Source organism: Bombina bombina, chromosome 6, assembly GCF_027579735.1.
Source record: "Bombina bombina isolate aBomBom1 chromosome 6, aBomBom1.pri, whole genome shotgun sequence".
NCBI lineage: Eukaryota > Metazoa > Chordata > Amphibia > Anura > Bombinatoridae > Bombina > Bombina bombina.
In genome coordinates this window covers 341017515-341044589 of record NC_069504.1, presented here as the reverse complement: position 1 = coordinate 341044589, position 27075 = coordinate 341017515, and the positions used below count along the sequence as shown (strand labels likewise).

General features: G+C 39.5%; 1 protein-coding gene across 2 annotated transcripts in view; it reads right to left on the bottom strand.

Annotated features, from left to right (window-relative positions):
* Positions 1-27075, bottom strand: part of PAH (phenylalanine hydroxylase) — a 141670-nt gene that overhangs the window by 18103 nt on the left and 96492 nt on the right. For both annotated transcript variants that reach the window (XM_053716975.1, XM_053716976.1), the window contains 2 exons: positions 23726-23859; positions 12602-12717 (listed from right to left, as the gene is read on the bottom strand). In XM_053716975.1, the coding sequence (XP_053572950.1) occupies positions 12602-12717; positions 23726-23859 (250 nt within the window). The remainder of the gene's footprint in view (positions 1-12601; positions 12718-23725; positions 23860-27075) is intronic.

Genomic DNA, 27075 nt, shown 5'->3' with positions numbered 1-27075 from the left:
TATAAATGGTATACAAAACAAAACAAAAATTAAGGTCCGCCCAACGGAGAATACGGGCGGGAGCCGTGGACTCTCCTCATACAGAAGGAAAGGAAATTATCTGGTAAGCATAATTTATGTTTTCCTTCTTAATATGAGGAGAGTCCACGGCTTCATTCCTTACTTGTGGGAAACATATACCCAAGTTTTAGAGGACACTGAATGAAACAGGAGAGTAAAAAGAAAGGCAGACCCTATTCTGAGGGCACCACAGCCTGCAAAACCTTTCTTCTAAAAGCTGCTTCAGCCGAAGCAAAAATGTCAAACTTGTAAAATTTTGAAAAGGTATGTAAGAAAGACCAGGTAGCCGCTCTACAAATCTGATCCATAGAGGCCTCATTCTTGAAGGCCCAAGAGGAAGCCACAGCTCTAGTTTAATGATCCTTAATCATCTGAGGAGACTTGTGTTCCACTGTCTCATAAGCTAAGCGAATAATGCTCCTCAACCAAAAGGACAAGGAAGTAGACAAGGCTTTCTGCCCCCTATGCTTTCCAGAATAGACAACAAACAAGGAAGAAGTTTGTCTAAACTTCTTTGTAGCCTGAAGATAGAACTTCAAGGCCCGAACCACATCCAAATTATGAAGTGACCACTCCTTTGAAGAAGAAGGATTAGGACACAGGGAAGGAACTACAATCTCCTGATTGATATTGCTATCTAAAACAACCTTAGAAAGAAAACCTAACCCAGTATGAAGAACAGCCTTATCAGCATGGAATACTAGGTAAGGGGGCTCACATAGCAAGGCAGCTATCTCAGATACTCTGCATGCCGAGGCAATAGCCATTAGAAAAAGAACCTTCCAAGACAGTAATTTAATGTCAACTCCATGCATAGGCTCAAACGGACTCTTTTGCAAAACTTTAAGAACAAGATTTAAACTCCAAGGAGGAGCACTAGATCTAAACACATGCCTGATTCTAGTCAGAGCCTGAACAAAAGACTGGACATCTGGAAGCTCAGTGAGCCTCTTGTGTAGTAAAACAGATAGGTCCAAAATCTGTCCCTTAAGGGAGCTAGCAGAAAGGCCCTTCTCCAGACCATCCTGGAGAAAGGAAGAATACTGGCAACCCTGACCTTATGCCAGGGGAATCCCCACTTTTCACACCAAAATAAGTAGGTCCTCCACACCTTATGATAGATGTGACAAGTAACCGGCTTACGCGCTTGAATGAGAGTATCAATACCTCTTTAAGAGAAACCTCTCTTGGCTAGGACTAAGCATTCAATCTCCATGCAGTCAGCCTCAGAGAATCTAGATTTTGATGAACAAAAGGACCCCTTTTCCCTGCGACAAGGTAACATCCATGGAGGAGATGAGGACATACCCACCAGGTCCGCGAACTACATCCTCCGTGGCCACGATGGAGCTATTAGAATCACTGATGCTTGCTCCTGCTTGATGCGGGCCACTACACAAGGGAGAAGTGGTAATGGTAGAAAAATGTAGATCAGGCTCAACTTCCAAGGCACTGCTAATGCATCTATTAGCTCCACCTGAAGATCCCTGGACTGCGACACATATCTGGGTAGCTTGGAATTGAGCAAGGACACCATAAGATCTATCTCCAATGTCCTCCATCTGTTACAAATCTCCGCAAACACCTCAGGATGGAGAGACCATTCCCCCGGGTGACAGGATTGTCTGCTGAGGAAATCTGCTTCCCAGTTGTCCACACCCGGAATGTGGATCGCTGACAGTGAGCAGTTGTGGGCCTCCACCCATTCCACAATCCGAGATACTTCCCTCATTGCTAGGGAGCTCCTCATTCCCCCCTGATGGTTGCTGTAAGCCACCAAGGTTATGTCGTCCGATTGGAATCTGATAAACCAGGCCGAACCCAGAAGAGGCCAAGCCTTCAGAGCATTGAAGATCGCTCGAAGTTCCAAGATGTTGATCAAGAGGAGGGATTTCTCTCGAGTCCACAGGCCGTGTACCTTCCTGGCACCCCAAACAGCTCTTTATCCTGTGAGACTTGAGTCTGTAGTCACCATCTCCCAGGATGGTCTCAAGAAGGATGTCCCTTGGGACAGATGATCTGGACAGAGCCACCAGGAGAGCGATTCTCTTGACCAGTTGTCTAGATAAATCTGTTGAGACAGTTCTGAATGATCGCCGTTCCACTGTCTCAGCATGCATAGCTGAAAAGGCATGGGATGGAATCTGGCAAAAGGAATGATGTCCATGCAGGACACCATGAGACCAACTACCTCCATACACCGAGCCTTAAGGAGGTCTGGAGGGCAAGACAATTGGAAAATAGTTTGCAACATCTCTGGTCTGTAAGAAATATCCTCATGGATATGGAGTCTTTTATTGTACCCAGGAATTCTACCCTGGTACTGGAAATAAGAGAACTTTTCTAAGTTTATCTTCCATCCATGAGATCGAAGAAGAGTAAGAAGGGCTTTCGAAAGATCTTCTGCCAGACAACAGGATGGTGCCTGGACCAGAATATTGTCTAAGTATGGCGCCATTGCTATCCCTCTGGTTCCGGCCACATGCGAGCAGAGCCCCTAGAACCTTTCTAAAAACTCTTGGAGCAGTAGCTAGACCAAACAGAAGTGCAATAAACTGGAAGTGCTGGTCCAGGAACGCAAATCTTAGGATCTTGAAGTGTTCCTTGTGTATAGGGAAGTGAAGGTAGGGGTTCAATCCTAAATCTAAAGTCTGGTTTCTCCGCAGCTGGAGGCTTAGAGGCAGCAGATTCTGACCCAGAAAGAGCATCCTCTGAAGTATGAGATGTGTCTTCATCATCAGATAATCTTGTATCAGATAAATCCAATAAGCTAGTAGATGACCCCTGGGAAGGATAGCAATATTTAATCTTTCATTTGTGTTTAGCAGGGCGAGTTAAAGCACTAAAGGCTGCAGACACTGCCGTCTGCAACTGTTTAGTAAAGTCTGGCGGTAAAAGTGCCCTTCCAGATGGAGGAATAGGAGTGCTACGGGAAGCTTCATGTGTATTAGGAGATGACTGTAGGGTGCGCACCTCACGAGACAAAGACTCCTCAGAGGTAGAAGGCTCAGTAGTACTAAACCTATTAGCTTTCTTTGATATAATTACTTTATCAAGGCATGTGGAACATAATTGAGCAGGCAGGTATACCGTGGCCTCTTCACAATATAGACAGGCATTAGATTTAGGTAAAGAGGGAGTACCCGCTAACGTATCAGAGTCCTCCATAGCTTGCGCTTATAAATAGGACTATAGATAAAAATAAATGGCACCTGGGGGCGGAGCCTGGCCGTGCAGGGAAATGGCTGCCTAAATCCTGGCTCTTAAGCCCCACATCCAAACTAAGCAAAAACAGGGATAATGGATGCCTAATATTTAACTTTAAAACAGCTTTTCTAAGTGGCTTGGAGGTGTATAGCACATAGGAGATTCTAGACCCGGAGGAGCTTCGGCATTTTTAACATCGCGGCACCCGCCGGTCCTGAACTAACAACCCCAGGTGACGATCAACTCATACCGGGAGATAAGAGACGTGCCCCGGCCCCACAAAGACTCATAAATATATAACAAGCAGACACCACCGCTTACAGACCTGGGAGATAACAACCGCGGCACTTTCTTGGCGTGAAAGTGACCGCGTTTCAGATCCGGCTAGCTGACGCTGGAGGAAAGATAAACAGGCCTCGACTACTGCACCGCGAACTTGGGTGAGACACTGAATAAGTTGTGGGGCGCACAAACAGTTTATTGCCTGGGGGGTTTGGGACCTGCCATCCTACGTTAAACATTTACTGGAGCACTGTGCTATTAATCTGAGGCCCACCAAATAAACAACACCGCCATAAACGCTGACACGCAGAAAACATCTGGTCCTCAGGGACCGCAGCGGGAAAAGGGTGTCTGGGGGCACAAACAACATAACACTGGGCATTAACACAATTTAGCAATCCCTGAAATAAAAGGGACCATAACGAACTTTGTGACCTGGATGGTGCTAAAGTACTCTCTAACTCAGTCACCTATGTACATCTGACTTAATCTATATATATCACAGTATCTGCAGCAGCCCCACGTCATACACTTCAAAGGTGTCCACAACCTTAAACACAGGACACTAGGCAGTATGTCTACTAAAAAAGGTAGCAGACCCGACAAGGGAAATAAAACCAACAGTCTAACAAGCTACTTAAAAATGGCACCTATTCCTGCTGATAAGGAAGACACTGAAACATCAAGTTCAACATCCTCAGCAACTAGTGAAAAGCTCACGACAGATCTGCTGCCACAAGAACCCCTTACAAGGGAAGACTTGAACACAATTTCATCAAAAGCAGACATTAACATAGTACTAACAGAAATGAGATCATTGTTTGGGGACTTGAAAAAAGATCTGAACAGCGTTAGCCAAAGAGTGCATACTCTCCAGACCAAACATGAGACACTGCAGAAACAGGTGGATGCAAATTCACAACATATACAGAGCCATGAAGGGGATTTACAATTCCTGTTGTCCAAGATAGAGGATCTGGACAACAGGGGAAGGCGTAACAACATGAGGATCAGAGGAGTGCCTGAATCAGTTAGCAATAATGCCATAGAAGGCTACCTCCAGGACTTATTTAGGACTATAAAAGGAACACCTAGCTCCCCAGATGTGGTTATGGAAAGAGCACACAGGGCGCTTCGCCCAAAACCTTCTTCTAAGGCGCCACCACGGGACATTATTGTCAAATTTATGAACTACAAAGACAAGGAACTGATTTCACAAAGGGCAAGGGCCTTGAGAACTGTCACCCACGCAGGTATTCCACTCCAAATCTTCTCGGACCTGAGCCAAATAACGCTCCAGAAACGGAGGGACTTAAAGTTCATCACTAGCGTCCTCCAAAGACAGGGTGTCCCATATAAATGGGGTTTCCCGGTGAGCATTATTGCCACCAGGAATGGAAAACAAGCCACATACAGAATATCTTCTGACCTACCGACCTTTTGTGAGGTCTTGAATCTGGACATTCCACCTCCAGACCTGGGACCCGCACCACATGATGAATAAAACACAGGAGAAAGTAACTATGCATATAATATGGTGTAGATTGTGTTGAAACTTTGAATGTCTGCATTTCTGGGTTAGAGTTGCTGTATATTAGAATGTATAAGGATACCTAAGGCTTAGATATAGCGGCATATACTGACTCTTTATTAGCATGTGTACAACTAATAGATCATAACACTTAGAAACAGATTATTAATATAACAATCTACATAGTAGTAAGCTACGAACTGCCCATCCCTTGCACATAGTTACGTGACCCTAACAGTCCCAAGCAAACTCACACTAGAATCAGCATAGTGAGATAGTTGTGACCCCAATCTGAATACACAGAGACAGCCCTCTGCTTGGATCTGTAACATTATAGAATTATAAAAAATGAACATTTAGCCAATATGGTAGATAGATGTAACAAGAATTCTAGAGGGAAAGTATTGTATATTGTTTAATCTCATTCCTTGGAACCTATACCTCAAAGACTTAAGAAATGTTGGGACTTATATCTACTTTTAAATAAGAGTTAATGTTGATGTTGAGACATAAAGTTATTATTGTTTGTATACCATTATATTACTATATTATGTTGTACCTTAATTCAATCTTGTATGTATATGTTTATGGGACTAAAATAGAATAGCAATCCTAAATTATCTATCTGAGCCCAGATGAAACTGGGCATCTATGACCCTAATTATCTTACACTTTTTCTTTTTCCACTAAGTAGTTTGGATGTGGGGATACTGACCCCACTTTCTGTTACCTGACACTTTACTTTACCCTTAACTGACTTGTCAGGTAAATTTACCCGCTCTAGGGTATTTCTAGCCTTATTTCTCCCTTTACTTATTACACACCGGAGGATACACAATTTCCTGATCCAGACTACTGATAAGTGCTCCACAAGGCGCAACTAATTTTATTATAGATCTCAGGTCCTTGTACTCCTCTTAATCTAAACTTCTCCACTCTTTCTTTCTTTCTTTTTTAACTTTCCCCCCTCTTTTGCCTTTTTTTTTTTTTTTTTTTTTTTTTTTTTTCCCCTTCTCCCTCATCCCAACTCATCCTTCCTAACTCTTCCCTCTATCATGCCTCCCCACGTGACACATAACCTGTCAATTCTGACGCTTAACACAAAAGGACTGAACATTCCAGAAAAAGATCACACCTAATGAAAGATGCTCAAAGACTGAAATGTGACATACTATTTTTGCAGGAAACCCACTTTAAGCGAAATAGAGAGCCGAGATGGCATTGCCCTAAATTTCCCACCACCTTTTTTGCCTCAGGGAACCAGAAAAAGAATGGAGTAGGGATAATGATTAAACACACTTCCCCATGGGTTACTATCCATGTGGAGAAAGATCCAGAGGGCAGATTTTTGATTCTCATAGGCAAGTTACACAATAGAACAGTAACCTTGGTCAATGTATACTCACCAAATCTTCATCAAAACAAATTTCTGAAGACCCTTACCAATAAAATTTTAGAGATAAGTAAAGGAGCTCTAATTATAGCAGGAGACCTCAATATACCACTAGACCCCCAATTAGACACATCAAGGTCTACTATCTCTGTCACCAAGAGAGTGATCAGACAGTGCAATAATCGGTTAGAGGGGTTAGCGGTACATGATGTGTGGCGAGTTTTACATCCCATGAAACAAGACTTCACCTTTTTTTCACACCCCCATAACCTCTTTACAAGAATAGATTACATACTTACAGACCAAAACACGCTGGCCCTAGTGACTGATGCACAGATACTCCCAATGACATGGTCTGACCACGCACCGGTAATATGCAAATTAAATTGGCCCACGATACCCACACAGCCATACATATGGAGATTTGATGATTTTATGCTCAGTAACCAGGTTCTTAAAACACATATAGATAACATACTGAAAGAGTACTTCCAACACAACTTGACACCAGATCTGCAAACTAGCACTATCTGGGAAGCGCATAAATGCGTTCTTAGAGGCGAACTCATGAAACAAAAATCCCAACTGGCTAAACAAGCCAGAATAAAATATAGCCTCCTTCTGTCTAAAATACAAGATCTGGAAAAACACCATAAAAAATCCCCAGCTAATAGCTTTCTTAAAACAGAACTTTTTCAAGCTAGAGAAGAATTGCAAAACTTACACTCCATAGAACACCAAAAGGCTGCTTTAAAGCTTCAACAGAGGTTCTATGAATACGGGGATAAACCCGGAAAACTTTTGGCAAGAGCGTTAAAAAGAGGGCAGCTAAAAGCACACGTACACACCATACTAGACAGAAAAGGGAAACCATGCACAAACAGTCCTGCAATAGCAGAGGTCCTAAAAACCTATTACAACCAATTATATAATATTCAAAATAAGGGAGAATCCCAGGGGGGTGGGAACAATAAAACCAATTCATTAGAAATAGACACTTATCTTAACTCGGTCAAGTTACCCTCCCTCACAAATGAAGAAGCAGGAGACCTAGAAGCACCTATTACCACTGAGGAAGTGGCCAGAACCATAGATGACTTACCATCAGGCAAGAGCCCGGGCCCCGATGGGTTTAGTGCCAAGTACTATAAACTGTATAAACACATCCTTGTTCCACAACTGACAACTCTGTTCAATGAGATAGGATCGACACAAGAATTCCCACCAACCATGTTATTAGCCCACATCACCACAATCCCAAAACCAGGGAAACCAGCAAACCGTCCTGAGAACTTTAGACCTATCTCGCTGCTAAATGTGGACTTAAAAATATTTGCCAAAGTCCTGTCCAACAGGTTGAACAGATTCCTACCAAAACTGGTATCACCGGATCAAGTCGGTTTTGTCCCGGGCCGTGAGGCTAGGGACAATACCATAAAAGCCTGCCTCCTAGTGAATTATGCCCAAAACAAAAATATCCCATCAATTTTGGTGTCAACCGACGCCGAGAAGGCCTTCGACAGGGTGAGTTGGCCTTTCATTAAGGCCACCCTGTCGAAGATGAATTTCGGACCCCATTTCATGAGCAAAGTTCTATCACTATACACTGTGCCCACGGCACAAATTAAGGTAAATAATATTCTATCTGAATCCTTCCATATCAACAACGGCACCCGACAGGGATGCCCGTTGTCTCCTCTACTTTTTGCCTTAACAATTGAGGTATTGGCGCAGAAAATTAGGGAAAATCAGAAAATATCAGGGATAAAGATAGGTCAAAAGGACCATGTACTATCGTTATATGCAGACGATGTTTTACTATCATTGTCTAACCCAGTTGTGTCCCTTCCAGAAGCCCTACGGGAATTTGAGGAATACGGTAAAGTGTCCAACTTCCAGCTAAACCAAAACAAATCAGAAATCTTAAACATAAATTTAACACAGAAAGATTTGCGCCAACTTACAGACACATGCCCATTAAGGTTACAAACCAGAACACTTAAATATCTGGGAATCAATATTACAGCATCTCCAGAATCTCTATTCGAGGCCAATTACACTCACCTACTACACTCAATCACTTGCGACTTATCCTCTTGGAAAAGCAAAAAAATTTCTTGGTTAGGCCGTATTGGCGTAATCAAAATGAACGTGCTCCCGCGAATCCTGTATTATCTGCAGACGCTCCCAATCCCTCTTCAAAAGAATTACTTACAGAAGTTGCAGAACACTCTAGAGGTCTATATATGGGGGGGAGGCAGACCAAGGGTAGCAAGAAACACACTATATCAAGAAAAAGAAAGGGGTGGGTTGGGAATTCCCAATTTACTACAATATAGAAGAGCAATAGCCCTACAACACCAAATAGAATGGAGCATTAATCAAGAGCAGAAAACATGGGTACAGATTGGAAGGGTGATACTGGGTGTCGATAACGTGGGCTCCTTGGGGTGGATTTCTCCCAAAGCTAGACCTGAGGCGATTCTATCCTACACTATCACAAAAGAGTTCTTTACACAATGGGATAAGACCCTGCTGGAATTCCCCCACGTTTCCACGAATCCCTCACCACTGACCACATACACACAAAACCCAGACTTTCCCTTCACGATCACACAGAGACCCCAACTGAATGGGACGCGACTGGACATGACAATGTTTCACAGACTTCTCACAAACCACAAACTTAAGAGTTGGGAGGAACTAAATGACTCGGGCCTAGATATATCCTGGTATTTTTATATGCAACTCCGCCATTTCCTGGGGACATACAAACAGGCAAAACTCTTAACTAGGCAATTGACGATGCTAGAAAAACTTAGCTTACTCCCTGATAACCCGGGACACTTGATCACCATAATGTACCGAACATTAATGTCACCTGAAAGGTCCCCCCTACCAACTTTTGCAGGTCATTGGGGCAAAGAGCTGTGCTCGTGCCCCACGGACAATGAATGGAAAAAAATCTTTATCACTCACACAAAGGCCTCAGTGTCTGCTAAAACAATCGAGTCCAACTACAAGTACCTGTCGCGGTGGTACCTCACCCCCGCTAGGCTACAAAAGATCTACAGACAAACTGATGGGAAGTGCTGGAGAGGTTGTGGGGAACAGGGGACTCTTTCGCACATATGGTGGAGCTGCCCATTAGTAGAGGCTTTTTGGAGGAATATTCTAGATATGATAGATAATACTTTACAGATCAAACTAAACAGGAGCCCCAACACTTTATTATTCCATAACCTCCCCAAAATTGCTGAAAAACCCAAGAGGCAACTCTTATATATACTGCTCAATAGCGCCAAGGCCCTAATTCCAAAAAATTGGAAAACCACAAACGTCCCCTCTATTTCAGATTGGTCGACTTGGGTTAGCAGGAATCTACAGCTGGAACGTTACAGGTACTGGAGAGAGGATAGAATAGAAATACATGAATACATGCTGGAACTTTGGAAGTCCATGAACACCTAAACATACAGGCATAGAATATGTGGTCTATTAGTGAAATCTACCACTTACCACCTACCCTCCTACTGCTCCCCTTCCTTCCCCTACTATCCCCCCTTTTTTTTTTTTTTTTTTTTTTTTTCTCTCTTTTCTCTTTCTCTCTCTTCTTCTTCCAATTCCCCTTCCCTCCATCTCTCTTTTAAACTGACTTATACATCTATTTTTTCACATCTTTAGGTGTGCACTATTACACCAACAACTTGAAGAAAACTAATTTTTGTTCTTATTGACACTGTTTTGTAATAGACTTGGAATTTATCTTGGCAAACATACAATAATATGTTAATTTTTGCTGCTGTACGAACAGTAGCGGGCTCACATTGTAACCAGAGCCAAGTCTGTCATATTCATATTTTTTGTGTTAATAAAGATTTATAAAACTAAAAAAAAAAAAAAAAAATAAAAAAAATAAATAAATGGCACCTTTATACCCCCAATGGCTGGGACACTCACCACCTCCTATGACCCAGGCCCAAGAGAGAAACTGCTTTGTTTCCAGACAACCGCGCAGTCAGGAAGAAGAGAATCAATGTGACTACACCCGGTCACGTGGTGAGCCATGCAGGACCGCCCCTCCACCACTAAAAAGCATGCCAAGCTGTTATGATATAACCCGGATACCAAGGGTTAATACCAGATGAAAGATGCCCTGAATACGGGATCAGCAACACACGAACCCAGTTAATTCCCCCCATACATGAGACCAAGCTCCATCTTGAGGGTAAAACAGAAAGTGTTTTATTGAGGGCTATATGCCCAGTATTTATGCAGGTCTCCCACCTGGTTGACAAGTATAGTACATTAGCCAATCGCAGTGGCTCAGGCATAAATGCTCCCCTTGGTACCAGTGAACCACTTCTCCCTATCCTGGAGATAATTGGGAAGAAATCCAACTATCTCCATGGCTAGAGGAAAACACCCTTTTACAGGATACAATAAAGATACATTGCATAAACAATTAAACAATCAAACACAAGAAAAAAATTGTCTATTCACAGGTAAAACAGATTAACATATCAAGTTAATTAACTGTGGAAGAAAATTTACTCAGACAATCTGATGTTGGGCAGTCTAGTTAACATAATCACACAGGGACACAATCAGTTTACCCAGACAGACTCCTGAGACACAATCAGATCAGAAACATAAAAAAGACATCTTATTACAGAACACAAGAACAGCTCTTATTATTAACTATGAAGTCCTTTATGCCCCCTTGGTTTATAGAGTCACAATTGCTCCCACAAAGGGCATTCACACCCTGTACCCATCCTGTATTTATGGATACAGAGTGACATGGACATAAGACAGAGTTATGAAAGTACATGGGGTGTTCAGCATATAAAATTCCACATTTCCATGCAGTCTCTGGGTATCCTTAAGCCCATGTACCTCCAGCCCAAAGAATGTTCCATAACAGGCCCTCCAATGCACAGTGGCGAGATTGGTCTCGTCACATCAGCCTAACAGGCTTCATAGCTCTCCAAAATGAAAGTAAAACCTGTACGTTCCCACATCTGCCTGAGCCTCATCTCACACATGTCACAGCATAAACACAACATTTAAAATATGTGATTAATCCCCCCTGTCCCATAATCCCCTTCCTGAGACATTAACCCTTGATTCCATTCAGATAAAAGAAGTCACACTGTGACCCTGTCTTCTTGCGTTATCAAATGTGTATAAAAAATTAAACGATCTTACCGGAATCTATGCCGTGGAACAGAAACACAGCCTCTCAAGTTTGACAGTCTTGTAGCATCGCTCCTGGCATGGAATTGAGTGATAGAAGCAGGCAGTGGAACTCGTCAACACTGATTGCTTAGGAGCTGTTAATACGAGTCTGGATGGGTTCGCAGAAAGACTCTCCCTGCATCTCCAGACTCTAACATTTGTCAATGCTCTCACTGCTGACAAGATTACTTAAAGGGACACTGAACCAAAATTTTTCTTTAGTGATTCAGATAGAGCAATTTTAAGCAACTTTCTAATTTACTCCTATTATCAATTTGTCTTCGTTCTCTTGCTATCTTTATTTGAAAAAGAAGGCATCTAAGCTATTTGTTTGTTCAGAACCCTGGACAGCACTTGTTTATCGGTGGGTGAATTTATCCACCAATCAGCAAGAACAACCCATGCAAACATGGGCTGGCATCTAAACTTACACTCTTGCTTTTCAAATAAAGATACCAAGAGAATGAAGAAAATGTGATAATAGGAGCAAATTAGAAAGTTGCTTAAAATTGCATCACAAGTGAAAACATTTGGGTTCAGTGTCCCTTTAAAACTCCAGTCCCATTCCGAAGAGTACTACCCGCCATAAGAAACTACTCCGTATCTTCTGACACTTCTCTGCCAACCTCCTGTGATGAAAGGCAAAGAATGACTGGGGGATGAGGGAAGTGGGGAGGTATTTAAGCCTTTGGCTGGGGTGTCTTTGCATCCTCCTGGTGGCCAGGTTCAGTATTTCCCACAAGTAAGGAATGAAGCCATGGACTCTCCTCATATTAAGAAGGAAAATATGAAGTAGGACAAACATAATTTGGGAGTATATCTCAGAGTTTTTAAAAAAAATATATACAAAGTGGTGGTATGATGCATGGTAAAGTTTGGTAACTTACCACTAATGTTGTCAGCAAGGTTCTTAAGCTGTTGCACATTGTCCAGAACCTCAATACTTTGCGTGTATGGGTTGTAGCGAACTGAGAAAGGCCGAGGAATTGTAGCTGCAAATTTCCTATGTAAATATTTTATATTACACTGTTATTTTCAAGTGAAAATATCTATAAACATAGCATTATACTTTAAAGGGGTATAAAACAATGTTTTTCTTTCATGATTCAGATAGATCATGCAATTTTAAACAACTTTCTAATTTAGAAAATAAAGAGTCAGTGAGAACTGGCTCCTACTAGGGGGCGCTATAGGTGATCTAAACAATATGACCTGACTTGCTAAACAGAGATAGCAGTCAATTATGAAGGTAATAGGTCAGTTAGTATAAACAAAATACAAACATGTAATAGAAATAACCTGTGGTTACAAAACTTTGAAAATATTACCAAAGTACATTAATATGTCTCTGAGTATAAGTATCCACTCATATCAAATAACCCAGTTGGTAGTAGAAGAATAAATCTGTGGCTCAGAGGTGTAGGTGGCAGAAGTTGGAAAAAAGGCTGCACTCTTCTCACATCGAGATGTCACAATATCTAGAGGAATGGAAGAAACAAGAGAGGTGCCTGTGTGTACCAGTAATGGAACGAGATAATCAAGGAAAAAACATAATTTATGTAAGAACTTACCTGATAAATTCATTTCTTTCATATTAGCAAGAGTCCATGAGCTAGTGACGTATGGGATATACATTCCTACCAGGAGGGGCAAAGTTTCCCAAACCTCAAAATGCCTATAAATACACCCCTCACCACACCCACAAATCAGTTTAACGTATAGCCAAGAAGTGGGGTGATAAGAAAAAAGTGCGAAAGCATAAAAAATAAGGAATTGGAATAATTGTGCTTTATACAAAAAAATCATAACCACCACAAAAAAGGGTGGGCCTCATGGACTCTTGCTAATATGAAAGAAATGAATTTATCAGGTAAGTTCTTACATAAATTATGTTTTCTTTCATGTAATTAGCAAGAGTCCATGAGCTAGTGACGTATGGGTTAATGACTACCCAAGATGTGGATCTTCCACGCAAGAGTCACTAGAGAGGGAGGGATAAAATAAAGACAGCCAAATCCGCTGAAAATAATCCACACCCAAAATAAAGTTTAAATCTTATAATGAAAAAAACTGAAATTATAAGCAGAAGAATCAAACTGAAACAGCTGCCTGAAGTACTTTTCTACCAAAAACTGCTTCAGAAGAAGAAAACACATCAAAATGGTAGAATTTACTAAAAGTATGCAAAGAAGACCAAGTGGCTGCTTTGCAAATCTGATCAACTGAAGCTTCATTCCTATACGCCCAGGAAGTAGAAACTGACCTAGTAGAATGAGCTGTAATCCTTTGAGGCGGAGTTTTACCCGACTCGACATAGGCATGATGAAACAAAGATTTTAACCAAGATGCCAAAGAAATGGCAGAAGCCTTCTGACCTTTCCTAGAACCGGAAAAGATAGCAAATAGACTAGAAGTCTTTCGGAAATCCTTAGTAGCTTCAACATAATATTTCAAAGCTCTAACTACATCCAAAGAATGCAACGACTTTTCCTTAGAATTCTTAGGATTAGGACACAATGAAGGAACCACAATTTCTCTACTAATGTTGTTAGAATTCACAACCTTAGGTAAAAATGTAAAAGAAGTTCGTAACACCGCCTTATCCTGATGAAAAATCAGAAAAGGAGACTCACAAGAAAGAGCAGATAATTCAGAAACTCTTCTAGCATAAGAGATGGCCAAAAGAAACAAAACTTTCCAAGAAAGTAATTTAATGTCCAACGAATGCATAGGTTCAAACGGAGGAGCTTGAAGAGCCCCCAGAACCAAATTCAAACTCCAAGGAGGAGAAATTGACTTAATAACAGGTTTTATACGAGCCAAAGCTTGTACAAAACAATGAATATCAGGAAGACTAGCAATCTTTCTGTGAAAAAGAACAGAAAGAGCAGAGATTTGACCTTTCAAGGAACTTACAGACAAACCTTATCCAAACCATCCTGAAGAAACTGTAAAATTCTAGGTATTCTAAAAGAATGCCAAGAAAAAATGATGAGAAAAACACCAAGAAATGTAAATCTTCCAGACTCAATAATATATCTTCCTAGATACAGTTTTACGAGCCTGTAACATAGTATTAATCACAGAGTCAGAGAAACCTCTATGACTGAGAATCAAGCGTTCAATCTCCATACCTTCAAATTTAAGGATTTGAGAAACCTGATGGAAAAAAGGACCTTGCGATAGAAGGTCTGGTCTTAACGGAAGAGTCCACGGTTGGCAAGTGGCCATCCGGACAAGATCCGCATACCAAAACCTGAGAGGCCATGCTGGAGCCACCAGCAGAATAAACAAACGCTCCTTTAGAATCTTGGAAAAAGAACTAGAGGCGGAAAGATATAAGCAGGATGATACTTCCAAGGAAGTGACAATGCATCCACTGCTTCTGCCTGAGGATCCCTGGATCTGGACAGATACCTGGGAAGCTTCTTGTTTAGATGAGAAGCCATCAGATCTATTTTTGGAAGTCCCCATATTTGAACAATCTGAAGAAATACCTCTGGGTGAAGAATCCATTTGCCCGGATGTAGCGCTTCCCAATTATCTATACCTGGGATATGAACCGCAGAAATTAGACAGGAGCTGGATTCCGCCCATACAAGTATTCGAGAGACTTCTTTCATAGTCAGAGGACTGTGAGTTCCTCCTTGATGATTGACATATGCCACGGATGTGACAATGTCCGTCTGGAAACAAATGAACGACTCTCTCTTTAGAAGAGGCCACGACTGAAGAGCTCTGAAAATTGCACGGAGTTCCAAAATGTTGATTGGTAATCTCGCTTCCTGAGATTCCCAAACCCCTTGTGCTGTCAGAAACCCCCATACAGCTCCCCAACCTGTCAGACTTGCATCTGTTGAGATCACAGTCTAGGTTGGAAGAACAAAAGAAGCCCCCTGAACTAAACAATGGTGGTCTGTCCACCACGTCAGAGATTGTCGAACAATCGGTTTTAAAGATATTAATTGAGATATCTTTGTATAATCCCTGCACCACTGGTTCAGCATACAGAGCTGAAGAGGTCGCATGTGAAAACGAGCAAAGGGGATCGCGTCCAATGCAGCAGTCATAAGACCTAGAATTTCCATGCATAAGGCTACCGAAGGGAAAGATTGAGACTGAAGGTTTCGACAAGCTGAAACCAATTTCAGACGCCTCTTGTCCATCAGAGACAGAATCAAGGACACTGAATCTATCAGGAAACCTAAAAAGGTTACCCTTGTCTGAGGAATCAAACAAACTTTTTGGTAAATTGATCCTCCAACCATGTTCTTGTAGAAACAACACTTATAAAAGACTAGAAAGGTTCTTTCTAGTGAAAATGAGCAAAGGGAATTGAATCCAATGCTGTGGCCATAAGACCTAAAACTTCTATGCATATATAGCAACTGAAGGAAATAATAGAGACTAAAGGAACCGATAGACGGAACCCAATAAAATTATCCCTTGTCTGATAGAGACAAGGACAGTGACACAAACTATCTGGAAACCTAAAAAAGGTGACACTTGTGTGAGGAATCAAGAGCTTTTGAAAAAAAGATCCTCTAACTATGTCCTGAAGAGCAAGTAAATCATATGAGATTCCGCATCCTCAGAAAATAATCTGAATGAAAACAGAAAAATGAAAATATGCATTTATTGTATCTAATGAAAACAAATAATGCTATCAATGACCATAAAAAGGCAAAATAGTTTGAATAAAACTCCAAAACCCGGTTCCTCAAAAGGAACTGGAAGAAATACCCCAGAAGATTCCAGGTCTGAGCAGCGCTTGAACCCCATGGGTGCCCAGCCATGCTTCAACAGTACCCAAAATATATAGGACAGAAACACAGTTAAAGAAAGTGTTAACCTTACTGGAATAAAATCAAAGAAATTTGGACAAAATAAATTTCAAAGAAGCCTTAACCTGCCCCTTACCAGCCAAGCTGGAATACGGCACGCTCATCGCAATATTAGGGAGCTGATTTCGAACTCCAATTATAGACATGTTACTTGGGAAAGAACTCAGGAATTCGTTCCTTAATAAGAACAACCAAACCAGTATAAGCTTAAAGTTTTAATCTTAGAACTCAATCTTGAAGACCCGAGTAACAGTTAACAATTGAATCCAATTATAAAACAAATAATTGATTATCTTAGAACAAAAGAAATATGGATTTTTTTTATTTTTTTTTTAAATCACAAAATTCTTCAAGCTAAAAAAGCTAAAGACATAGATTAACCCTCATTTGCGAAAATATTCAATAAAATGAAGACACAAATGAAATTATTAGCATGATAGTCCAGTTTAAAGGACCAGCCAATACAGTGGACTTGCATAATCAATAAATGCAAAACAACAAGACAAATGCAACAGCACCTAGTCTAGTAAATGTTGTCCCTTTAACAATGCTAAAATAAATCATAATCTGATACTTGATCTTAAAGTAAACAGAGAAAATAAAGCAATTGCAATATCCAAATAAATCACAGGACCAAGAAAAGTACCTGAAACTAAATAATTTTCCATAAATAAGATACAACTATCTAAAGGAAAATAAAGACTATTTTGCTATAGAAACAATAGCATAATTAGTAGAATTAGAGATAGCCCCAATAAATTGGAGAACCCTCCAAATTGAGTTTAACTGCTGGCAAAGAATATAGTTTAAAACCTTTGAAGAGGAAATAAAAGAAAATTCTCAGCCTATTCCATTCCCTAGTATGGGGAATTGGAAAGAAAACCTCTGAAAACACAGAAGAAATAAATAGGCAGAAATAATGTCAGCTAGTCTTAAAGAACTAGTTACCTTAATATCCAAAATAATCAACACCTTTTCAACAAAGAACAAATGTACTTTAATAATAGAAAAATAATAAAAAAGTAGATTTGTTGGTGTCAATATCTGATGAAGAAAAATTTCTGAAAGAGAAAAAAACATCATCAGAGAAGGATAAATCAGTATGTTGTTGGTCATTTGAAACTTCAATAATTAAAAAAGAAGTGAAAAAAGACCTAAAAATTTTATTAGAAGGCACGAAGTCAGACAAAGCCTTTAAAATAGAATCAGAAAAATATTTCTTATAAATCTTCTAAATATTTCTTGTAAGAAAGGAAATATATAAAGCATAAATACTAATGGATTCCGCATGTAAAAGTATAACATAATAACTTATTACAAACCATAGCTAAAGATAAACATTTATAACATTTAAAATAAATGAACTTAGCTTTGGTAGAACTGAAACTCAGTTAAGCGTTTTTCCAGAAGTGGCTTCTGATTCAGAGTCAATCTGAGACATCTTGCAATATGTAATAGAAAAAACAACATATAAAGCAAAATTGATCAAATTCCTTAAATGACAGTTTCAGGAATGGGAAAAAAATGCCAATGAACAAGCTTCTAGCAACCAGAAGCAATAAATAATGAGACTTAAATATTGTGGAGACAACAATGACGCTCAAATTTTTTAGCGCCAAAAAAGCCGCCCACATTATTTGGCGCCTAAATGCTTTTGGCGCCAAAAATGGTGCCACATCCGGTAACACCGACATTTTTTGACGCAAAACGTCAAAAAAATGACGCAACTTCCGGCGACACGTATGACGCCGGAAATGACAAGAAAATTTTTGCGCCAAGAAAGTCCGCGCCAAGAATGACGCAATAAAATGAAGCATTTTCAGCCCCCGCGAGCCTAACAGCCCACAGGAAAAAAAGTCAAATTTTAAGGTAAGAAAAAATTGAAATATTCATATGCATTATCCCAAATATGAAACTGGCTGTCTGAAAATAAGGAACGTTGAACATCCTGAATCAAGGCAAATAAATGTTTAAACACATATATTTAGAACTTTATATAAAAGTGCCCAACCATAGCTTAGAGTGTCACAGAAAATAAGACTTACTTACCCCAGGACACTCATCTACATGTAGTAGAAAGCCAAACCAGTACTGAAACGAGAATCAGTAGAGGTAATGGTATATATAAGAGTATATCGTCGATCTGAAAAGGGAGGTAAGAGATGAATCTCTACGACCGATAACAGAGAACCTATGAAATAGACCCCGTAGAAGGAGATCATTGAATTCAAATAGGCAATACTCTCTTCACATCCCTCTGACATTCACTGCACACTGAGAGGAAAACCGGGCTCCAACCTGCTGCAGAGCGCATATCAACGTAGAATCTAGCACAAACTTACTTCACCACCTCCACAGGACTCTAGCTCATGGACTCTTGCTAATTACATGAAAGAAAAAACCTAATCAGGGTGCTCACATTTGTAAAGAGCACTTAGACAGTGCTATTAGACACAGGCTGGATATTTGGCAGCAACCCAGCTCACTGATCAGCCCGAGTACAGGAACATAGGAACACTGGAATCCCAGGAACTCAAAAGTGCTACAATTTCTGCAGCTTGATGCTCCCAGTGGGAGTGATTGTTATACAATAGGCAGGTAAAGCAAGGTTCCAATTACAAATTAAAAACAAATTTATTTAAAAAGTCAACAAATAAAAACAGGAACCATAAGGTAGGGTAAGCTAGCAACCCTAATTAACAACTTGTAACGCATTTCTCAGTGCTTCAAAACGCTGTTTCATCAGGCATACAATCCAGGCTGTATATGGCCTTTGAAAATACAAGCCTTACCAATCATAGTACAAACACCTGGGAACCTCCCCCGCTGGAAAGAGTTCCCAGCAACTTAACCCTTTGTTGGAAATGTATATTTCATTGATTTGTAAACCCCAATAGTTGGTAAAATAGTAAGAATCATATAAAATATATAATTTTAAAAATAAATATATATACACACAAAATAGGAATTAAAAAATAAATAAACTATATATACAAACAACACTGTTTGTCAAGAATTGTACAAATACTCGTTGGCCCCTGTAATACTGAAAGGGAAGCAATGCCATCTCCCTCAAATAGCTCTGTTTAGCATTAGAAGTAGTTTAGGGACAGATCTTTTTTACTTTTTTACTCTTTCTTACCTCTTTACCGTAATCGCATCTGGTGTGTTTTTAACATAACGGACTTTCCGCAAGTGGATACATGTTGTTAGTTTACTTTAATGTGAGTGTTTAAGGGAAGTGATTAGTATCACTGACAATAGCGATGTGTGTATAATTGTTATAGAGAAGCCCCATAGGCTGCTGACAGAGATGCTGTCATGTTTATACTGAACAAAACTGTGGAGCAAAAGGGGGCGGGATAGGGGGCATGGCTAAAGTACAAAACCCATACAATCAATGGGAGAGAGATTAAGTAAAACCCAAATACAATTAAGCCGTGTATAAGTGTATATGTGAAAGACAATTAGATTATGTTAACAACCAAAAAGGATAACAATACTAATATGATATATTAGTGTGACCAATAACTAAATGAACTAGACATAACAGAACAGGTACCAGTGTAAACCTCTTTTATTCTGGTGACTATAAATAAGTGAGTGTGACTGTGGGCGTGCTGAAAAGAGGTGTTTATTTAACATAGCGGGCATATGTTGACTAACATAGGGTTCTTAGCGCCGGTGGATACATGTTGTTAGTTTACATTGCCAAGGGTATGTTTTTTGGAGATGATTGGTATCACTGACAATTTGAAACCAATAGCAATATATGTGTAGTTTTTATAGAGAAGCCCCATAGGCTCCTGACAGAGATACTATCAAGTATATGATAAACGTAACTGTGATGCAAAAGTGGGCAGGCTAGGTGGCATGGCTACCGTGCGGGGGCCAATACAATCAATGGGGGAAAGATTCAGTAACAACCAAATACAGTGATGTTAACCGCTCCATCTATGAAAGACAATGGATTATGTTGGTAATCGGAAGGGAAAACTATACTAATGTGATATAGGATTGTCACCAATAACTATATAAACTATATAACAGGTAATAACAGGTAGCAGTGTAAACCTCTTATATAAAATCTTATATAGAGGTGACTATATTTAAAAGGGAGTGACTATGGGCGTGCTAAAGGGAGGCGATGAATAACATAAATAATATATGATATGTGATATGGTTTCAAATTGTCAGTGATACCAATCACCTCCAGAAAACATATCCTTGGCAACGTAAACTAACAACATGTATCCATGGGCGCTAAGCACGCTATGTTAGTCAAACACCAGATGCCCGCTATGTTAAATAAACACCTTTTTTAAGCATGCCCACAGTCACACTCACTTATTTATAGTCACCAGAATAAAAGAGGTTTACACTGGTACCTGTTCTGTTATGTCTAGTTCATTTAGTTATTGGTCACAGTAATATATCATATTAGTATAGTTATCCTTTTTGGTTGTTAACATAATCTAATTGTCTTTCACATATAACACTTATACACGGCTTAATTGTATTTGGGTTTTACTTAATCTCTCTCCCATTGATTGTATTGGTTTTGTACTTTAGCCACGCCACCTATCCCGTCCCCTTTTGCGCCACAGTTTTGTTCAGCATAAACATGACAGCATCTCTGTCAGCAGCCTATGGGGCTTCTCTATAACAATTATACACACATCGCTATTGGTTCTAAATCGTCAGTGATACTTCCCTTAAACACACCCACATTAAAGTAAACTAACAACATGTATCCACGGGCAGAAAGTCTGTTATGTTAAAAACACACCAGATGCGATCAAGGTAAAGAGGTAAGAAAGAGTAAAAAAGATCTGTCCCTAAACTACTTCTAATGCTAAACAGAGCTATTTGAGGGAGATGGCATCGCTTCCCTTTCTGTATTACAGGGGCCAATGAGTATTTGTACAATTCTTGACAAACAGTGTTGTTTGTACGTATATATAGTTTATTTTTTTATTTTTTTATTCCTTTTTTGTGTGTATTTATATTTATTTTGATATTGTATATTTTATACGATTCTTACTATTTTACCAACTACTGAGGTTTACAAATCATTGAAATATACATTTCCAACAAAGGGATAAGTTGCTGGGAACTCTTTCCAGTGGGGGAGGTTCCCAGGTGTTTGTACTATGATTGGTAAGGCTTGTATATTTAAAGGCCATATACAGCCTGGATTGTATGCCTGATGAAACAGCATGTTAAAGCGTTGAAAAGCGCGTTGCAAGTTGTTAAGGAGGGTTGCTAGCTTACCCTACCTTATGGTTTCTGTTTTTATTTGTTGACTTTTTAAATAAATTTGTTTTTAAATTTTTATTGGAACCTTGCTTTACCTGCCTATTGCATACCAATCACTTCCACTGGAAGCACCAAGCTGCAGAAATTGTAGAACTTTTGAGTTACTGGGATTCCAGTGCTCCTGTGTTCCTGTACTCGGGCTGATCAGTAAGCTGGGTTGCTGACAAATATCCAGCTTGTGTCTAATAGCACTGTCTGAGTGTTCTTTACATATGTGAGTACCCTGATTATGTTTTTTTTTACAGTGATTATCTTGTTTCATTAATGGTGCACACAGACACCTCTCTTGTTTCTTCCATTCCTCCAGAACTTTCTAATTTACTTTTTCTGGAACACTATATAGCAGCAGTTTTGCAAGAATGTTATCCATTTACAAGACCACTAGATAGCAGCACTAGTTCCTGTTATGTAGTGCTCCAGATCCCAACCGAGGTATCTCTTCAACACAAAATATAATGGGAACAAAGCAAATTTGATAATAGATGTAAATTAGAAACATTTTTACGATGATATGCTGTGTCTGGAGCACAAAAGATTAACTATAAGGAATATTGAAACAGTCAGCAATTTGAAAATAGTAACTATATTTATTTAAATGTTAAAAAAAAACATCAAAATAATAGAATTATAGTACAATGTAACAAATTAGGCTCATACTTTGTATATTTATGTATATTTTTTACAAATTAAATTGCACTTTGCATGTTTTTTAATTAAGTTAAAACTGAAAAACTGTCAGCGTCAGTTTCCCAGGGAGCCTTTTAGTGAAACATTCTCTAGTTTATAGAGAAATTATAGTGAAGACTTCAATGGGGAAGAAGTAACTGAATCTTCTACAAAAAGGGGAGGAACCTGGAAATCCCAGAGAGATGAGAGATGCCGTCCATAGAAAGTAATGAAGCTGTCTTGGATACAAGACATTGGAGAGAGAATGTAACTGTAGAACCCCTGGGATGATATAAAGGCTCTGTTTGCCTCAATTCCAAAATAAACTGAAATGTTTTTACTACAATTTAACTTGTTTTGTTTATTTTAGTATATAATACTTTTCTGTTGCTTACAAAATTTCACAAGACTTGTGTCAGAGCTTCAGATATACCCCTGGTTTTCAAACCTGTTCCCAGGCCTCCCCAAAAGGCCAAGTTTTTTGGATTACCTTGGATGAGAGCAGGTAAAATAACCATGTTTACTAATCAGCTGATTGTTTCACCTGTGCTCCAGTTCAGATATCCTCAAAATGTCGCCTGTTAGGGAGGTCTGAGGACAGGTTTGAAAACCAGTGAGATATAACAAGGGAACTGCCCTGTCCCTCCCACTTTCTAAAACTCTCAGTTTACAATGGAGAAAATACAAAGTGCAATTTAGTTTGTAAACAATACACAGAAATATGCAAAGTATGATCCTAAGTTATTAAAGTAACAGAGAAACTTTCAAAGCACAATCAGAATGTGTAAAATTACTGCTAGATCAAAATTTAAATGTATTAAAATATAAATGAGAAACTGGAAAGTGTAACAAAACTCTCATATCATGCAGTGCTATATTGCACTGCGCTTGTCTCTGCTTCACATACATAAATGAGAGAGATCTTGCTGTGCTAGAGAGTTCCTTCTTTTGAAAATTCTGTGAGTTCAGCCTTTTTGAAGTCTGAACTATAACTTCTCTCCAAGTTGAAGAATGGATTTTTTTTTTAAAATGTGTTCTCTGCATGTGCTGCCGGATTATCAAACTAAGTGTAGATAAAGCTGTTTTATAGTTTGTTTGTCTTTCAAAATAAAATATTTCTCTCTTTCACTATGTAGAAGCTCCAATCTTTAACTGAAACTTACTGGTTAATGAGGACCTCACCTTACTTTCTCCTTTGCATCTTCAAAACTGTCAGCAATAAAATATACAGGCTGGAATTCTGTAATAGGATATTTTTGCAATGCTGTCTTTTCAGGCTCAAATGGTTTAAACTCAGGTTTATCCGTCAAACAATACTGCAAGCAAATGTAAAAACAAAACAATTATGTGTGTTATTTTAAATAGAAGTAAACAATTTAACAATACATTTTAATTATTCACCTATATACAGAAACAATACATACACCTAGATTTAGAGTTCTGCGTTAGCCGTCAAAAGCAGCGTTAAGGGCTCCTAACACTGCTTTTGGCCGCCCGCTGGTATTTAGAGTCGGACAGGTAAAGGTGTACCGCTCACTTTCAAGCCGCGACTTTTCCATACCGCAGATCCCTTTACGCCAATTGCGTATCCTATCTTTCAATGGGATCTTCCTAACGCTGGTATTTAGAGTCTTGGCTGAAGTGAGCAGTAGACCCTCTACCGACAAGACTCCTAACGCCAGAAAAAAGTCAGTAGTTAAGAGGTTTATGGGCTAATGCCGGTTTATAAAGCTCTTAACTACTGTGCTCTAAGTACACTAACACCCATAAACTACCTATGTACCCCTAAACCGAGGTCCCCCCACATCGCCGCCACTATAATAAATATTTTTAACCCCTAATCTGCCGACCGGACACCGCCGCCACCTACATTATCCCTATGAACCCCTAATCTGCTGCCCCTAACATCGCCGACACCTACATAATATTTATTAATCCCTAATCGCCCCCCCCCCAACGGCGCCGCTACCTAACTACACTTATTAACCCCTAATCGCTGCCACTATAATAAATGTATTAACCCCTAAACCGCCACACTCCCGCCTCTCAAACCCTATAATAAATTGTATTAACCCCTAATCTGCCCCCCCCCCAACGTCGCCGCCACCTAACTTCAAGTATTAACCCCTAATCTGCCGACCGGACCTCGCCGCTACTCTAATAAATGTATTAACCCCTAAAGCTAAGTCTAACCCTAACCCTAACACCCCCCAAAATTAAATATAATTTTAATCTAACAAAATAAATTAAATCTTATTAACTAAAGTATTCCTATTTAAAACTACATACTTACCTGTAAAATAAACCCTAATATAGCTACAATATAACAAATAATTATATTGTAGCTATTTTAGCATTTATATTTATTTTAAAGGCAACTTTGTATTTATTTTAACTAGGTACAATAGCTATTAAATAGTTATTTACTATTTAATAGCTACCTAGTTAAAATAATTACAAAATTACCTGTAAAATAAATCCTAACCTAAGTTACAATTAAACCTAACACTACACTATCAATAAATTAATTAAATAAATTACCTACAATTACATACAATTAAATAAACTAAACTAAATTACAAAAAAAAACAAAAAACACTAAATTACAAAAAATAAAAAAAGATTACAAGAATATTAGGCTAATTACACCTACTCTAAGCCCCCTAATAAAATAAAAAAGCCCCCCAAAATAATAAAGGTCCCTACCCTATTCTAAATTAAAAAGTAACCAGCTCTTATACCAGCCCTTAAAAGGGCTTTTTGCGGGGCATGCCCCAAAGTAATCAACTCTTTTGCCTGTAAAATAAAATACAACCCCCCCAACATTAAAACCCACCACCCACATACCCCTACTCTAACCCAAACCCCCCTTAAATAAACCTAACACTACCCCCTGAAGATCTCCCTACCTTGAGTCGTGTTCACCCAGCCGGGCCAAAGTCTTCATCTGATGGGGCAGAAGAGGACATCCAGACCGGCAGAAGTCTTCATGCTATCCGGGCAGAAGAGGACATCTGGACCGGCAAACATCTTCATCCAAGCGGCATCTTCTATCTTCATCCATCCGACGAGGAGCGGCTCCATCTTCAAGACCTCCGGCACGGAACATCCTCCTTCCCCGACGACTACCCGACGAATGAAGGTTCCTTTAAGTGACATCATCCAAGATGGTGTCCCTCGAATTCCGATTGGTTGATAGAACAGCTAATAGAATACAAGCTCAGACTGATTGGCTGATTGGATCAGCCAATCGGATTGAACTTGAATCTGATTGGCTGATTGAATCAGCCAATCAGATTTTTCCTACCTTAATTCCGATTGGCTGATAGAATCCTATCAGCCAATCGGAATTCGAGGGACGCCATCTTGGATGACGTCACTTAAAGGAACCTTCATTCGTCGGGTAGTCGTCGGGGAAGGAGGATGTTCCTCGCCGGAGGTCTAGAAGATGGAGCCGCTACTCGTTGGATGGATGAAGATAGAAGATGCCGCTTGGATGAAGATGTCTGCCGGTCCGGATGTCCTCTTCTGCCCGGATAGGATGAAGACTTCTGCCGGTCTGGATGTCCTCTTCTGCCCCATCGGATGAAGACTTCGGCCCGGCTGGGTGAACATGACTCAAGGTAGGGAGATCTTCAGGGGGGTAGTGTTAGGTTTATTTAAGGGGGGTTTGGGTTAGAGTAGGGGTATGTGGGTGGTGGGTTTTAATGTTGTGGGGGGGGGTTGTATTTTTTTTTACAGGCAAAAGAGCTGATGACTTTGGGGCATGCCCCGCAAAAAGCCTTTTTAAGGGCTGGTAAAAGAGCTGGTTACTTTTTAATTTAGAATAGGGTAGGGACCTTTATTATTTTGGGGGGCTTTTTTATTTTATTAGGGGGCTTAGAGTAGGTGTAATTAGCCTAATATTCTTGTAATTTTTTTTTTTGTAATTTAGTGTTTGTTTGTTTTTGCAATTTAGTTTAGTTTATTTAATTGTATGTAATTGTAGGTAATTTATTTAATTAATTTATTGATAGTGTAGTGTTTAATTGTAACTTAGGTTAGGATTTATTTTACAGGTAATTTTGTAATTATTTTAACTAGATAGCTATTAAATAGTAAATAACTATTTAATAGCTATTGTACCTAGTTAAAATAAATACAAAGTTGCCTGTAAAATAAATATAAATCCTAAAATAGCTACAATATAATTATTTGTTATATTGTAGCTATATTAGGGTTTATTTTACAGGTAAGTATTTAGCTTTAAATAGGAATACTTTATTTAATAAGATTTATTTTATTTCGTTAGATTAAAACTATATTTAATTTAGGGGGGGTGTTAGGGTTAGGGTTAGACTTAGATTTAGGGGTTAATACATTTATTTATATAGTAGCGGCGAGGTCCGGTCGGCAGATTAGGGGTTAATACTTGAAGTTAGTTGGCGGCGATATTAGTGACGGCAGGTTAGGGGTTAATGCAATTTATTATAGGGTTTGCGAGGCGGGAGTGCAGCGGTTTAGGGGTTAATACATTTATTATGGTGGCGGTG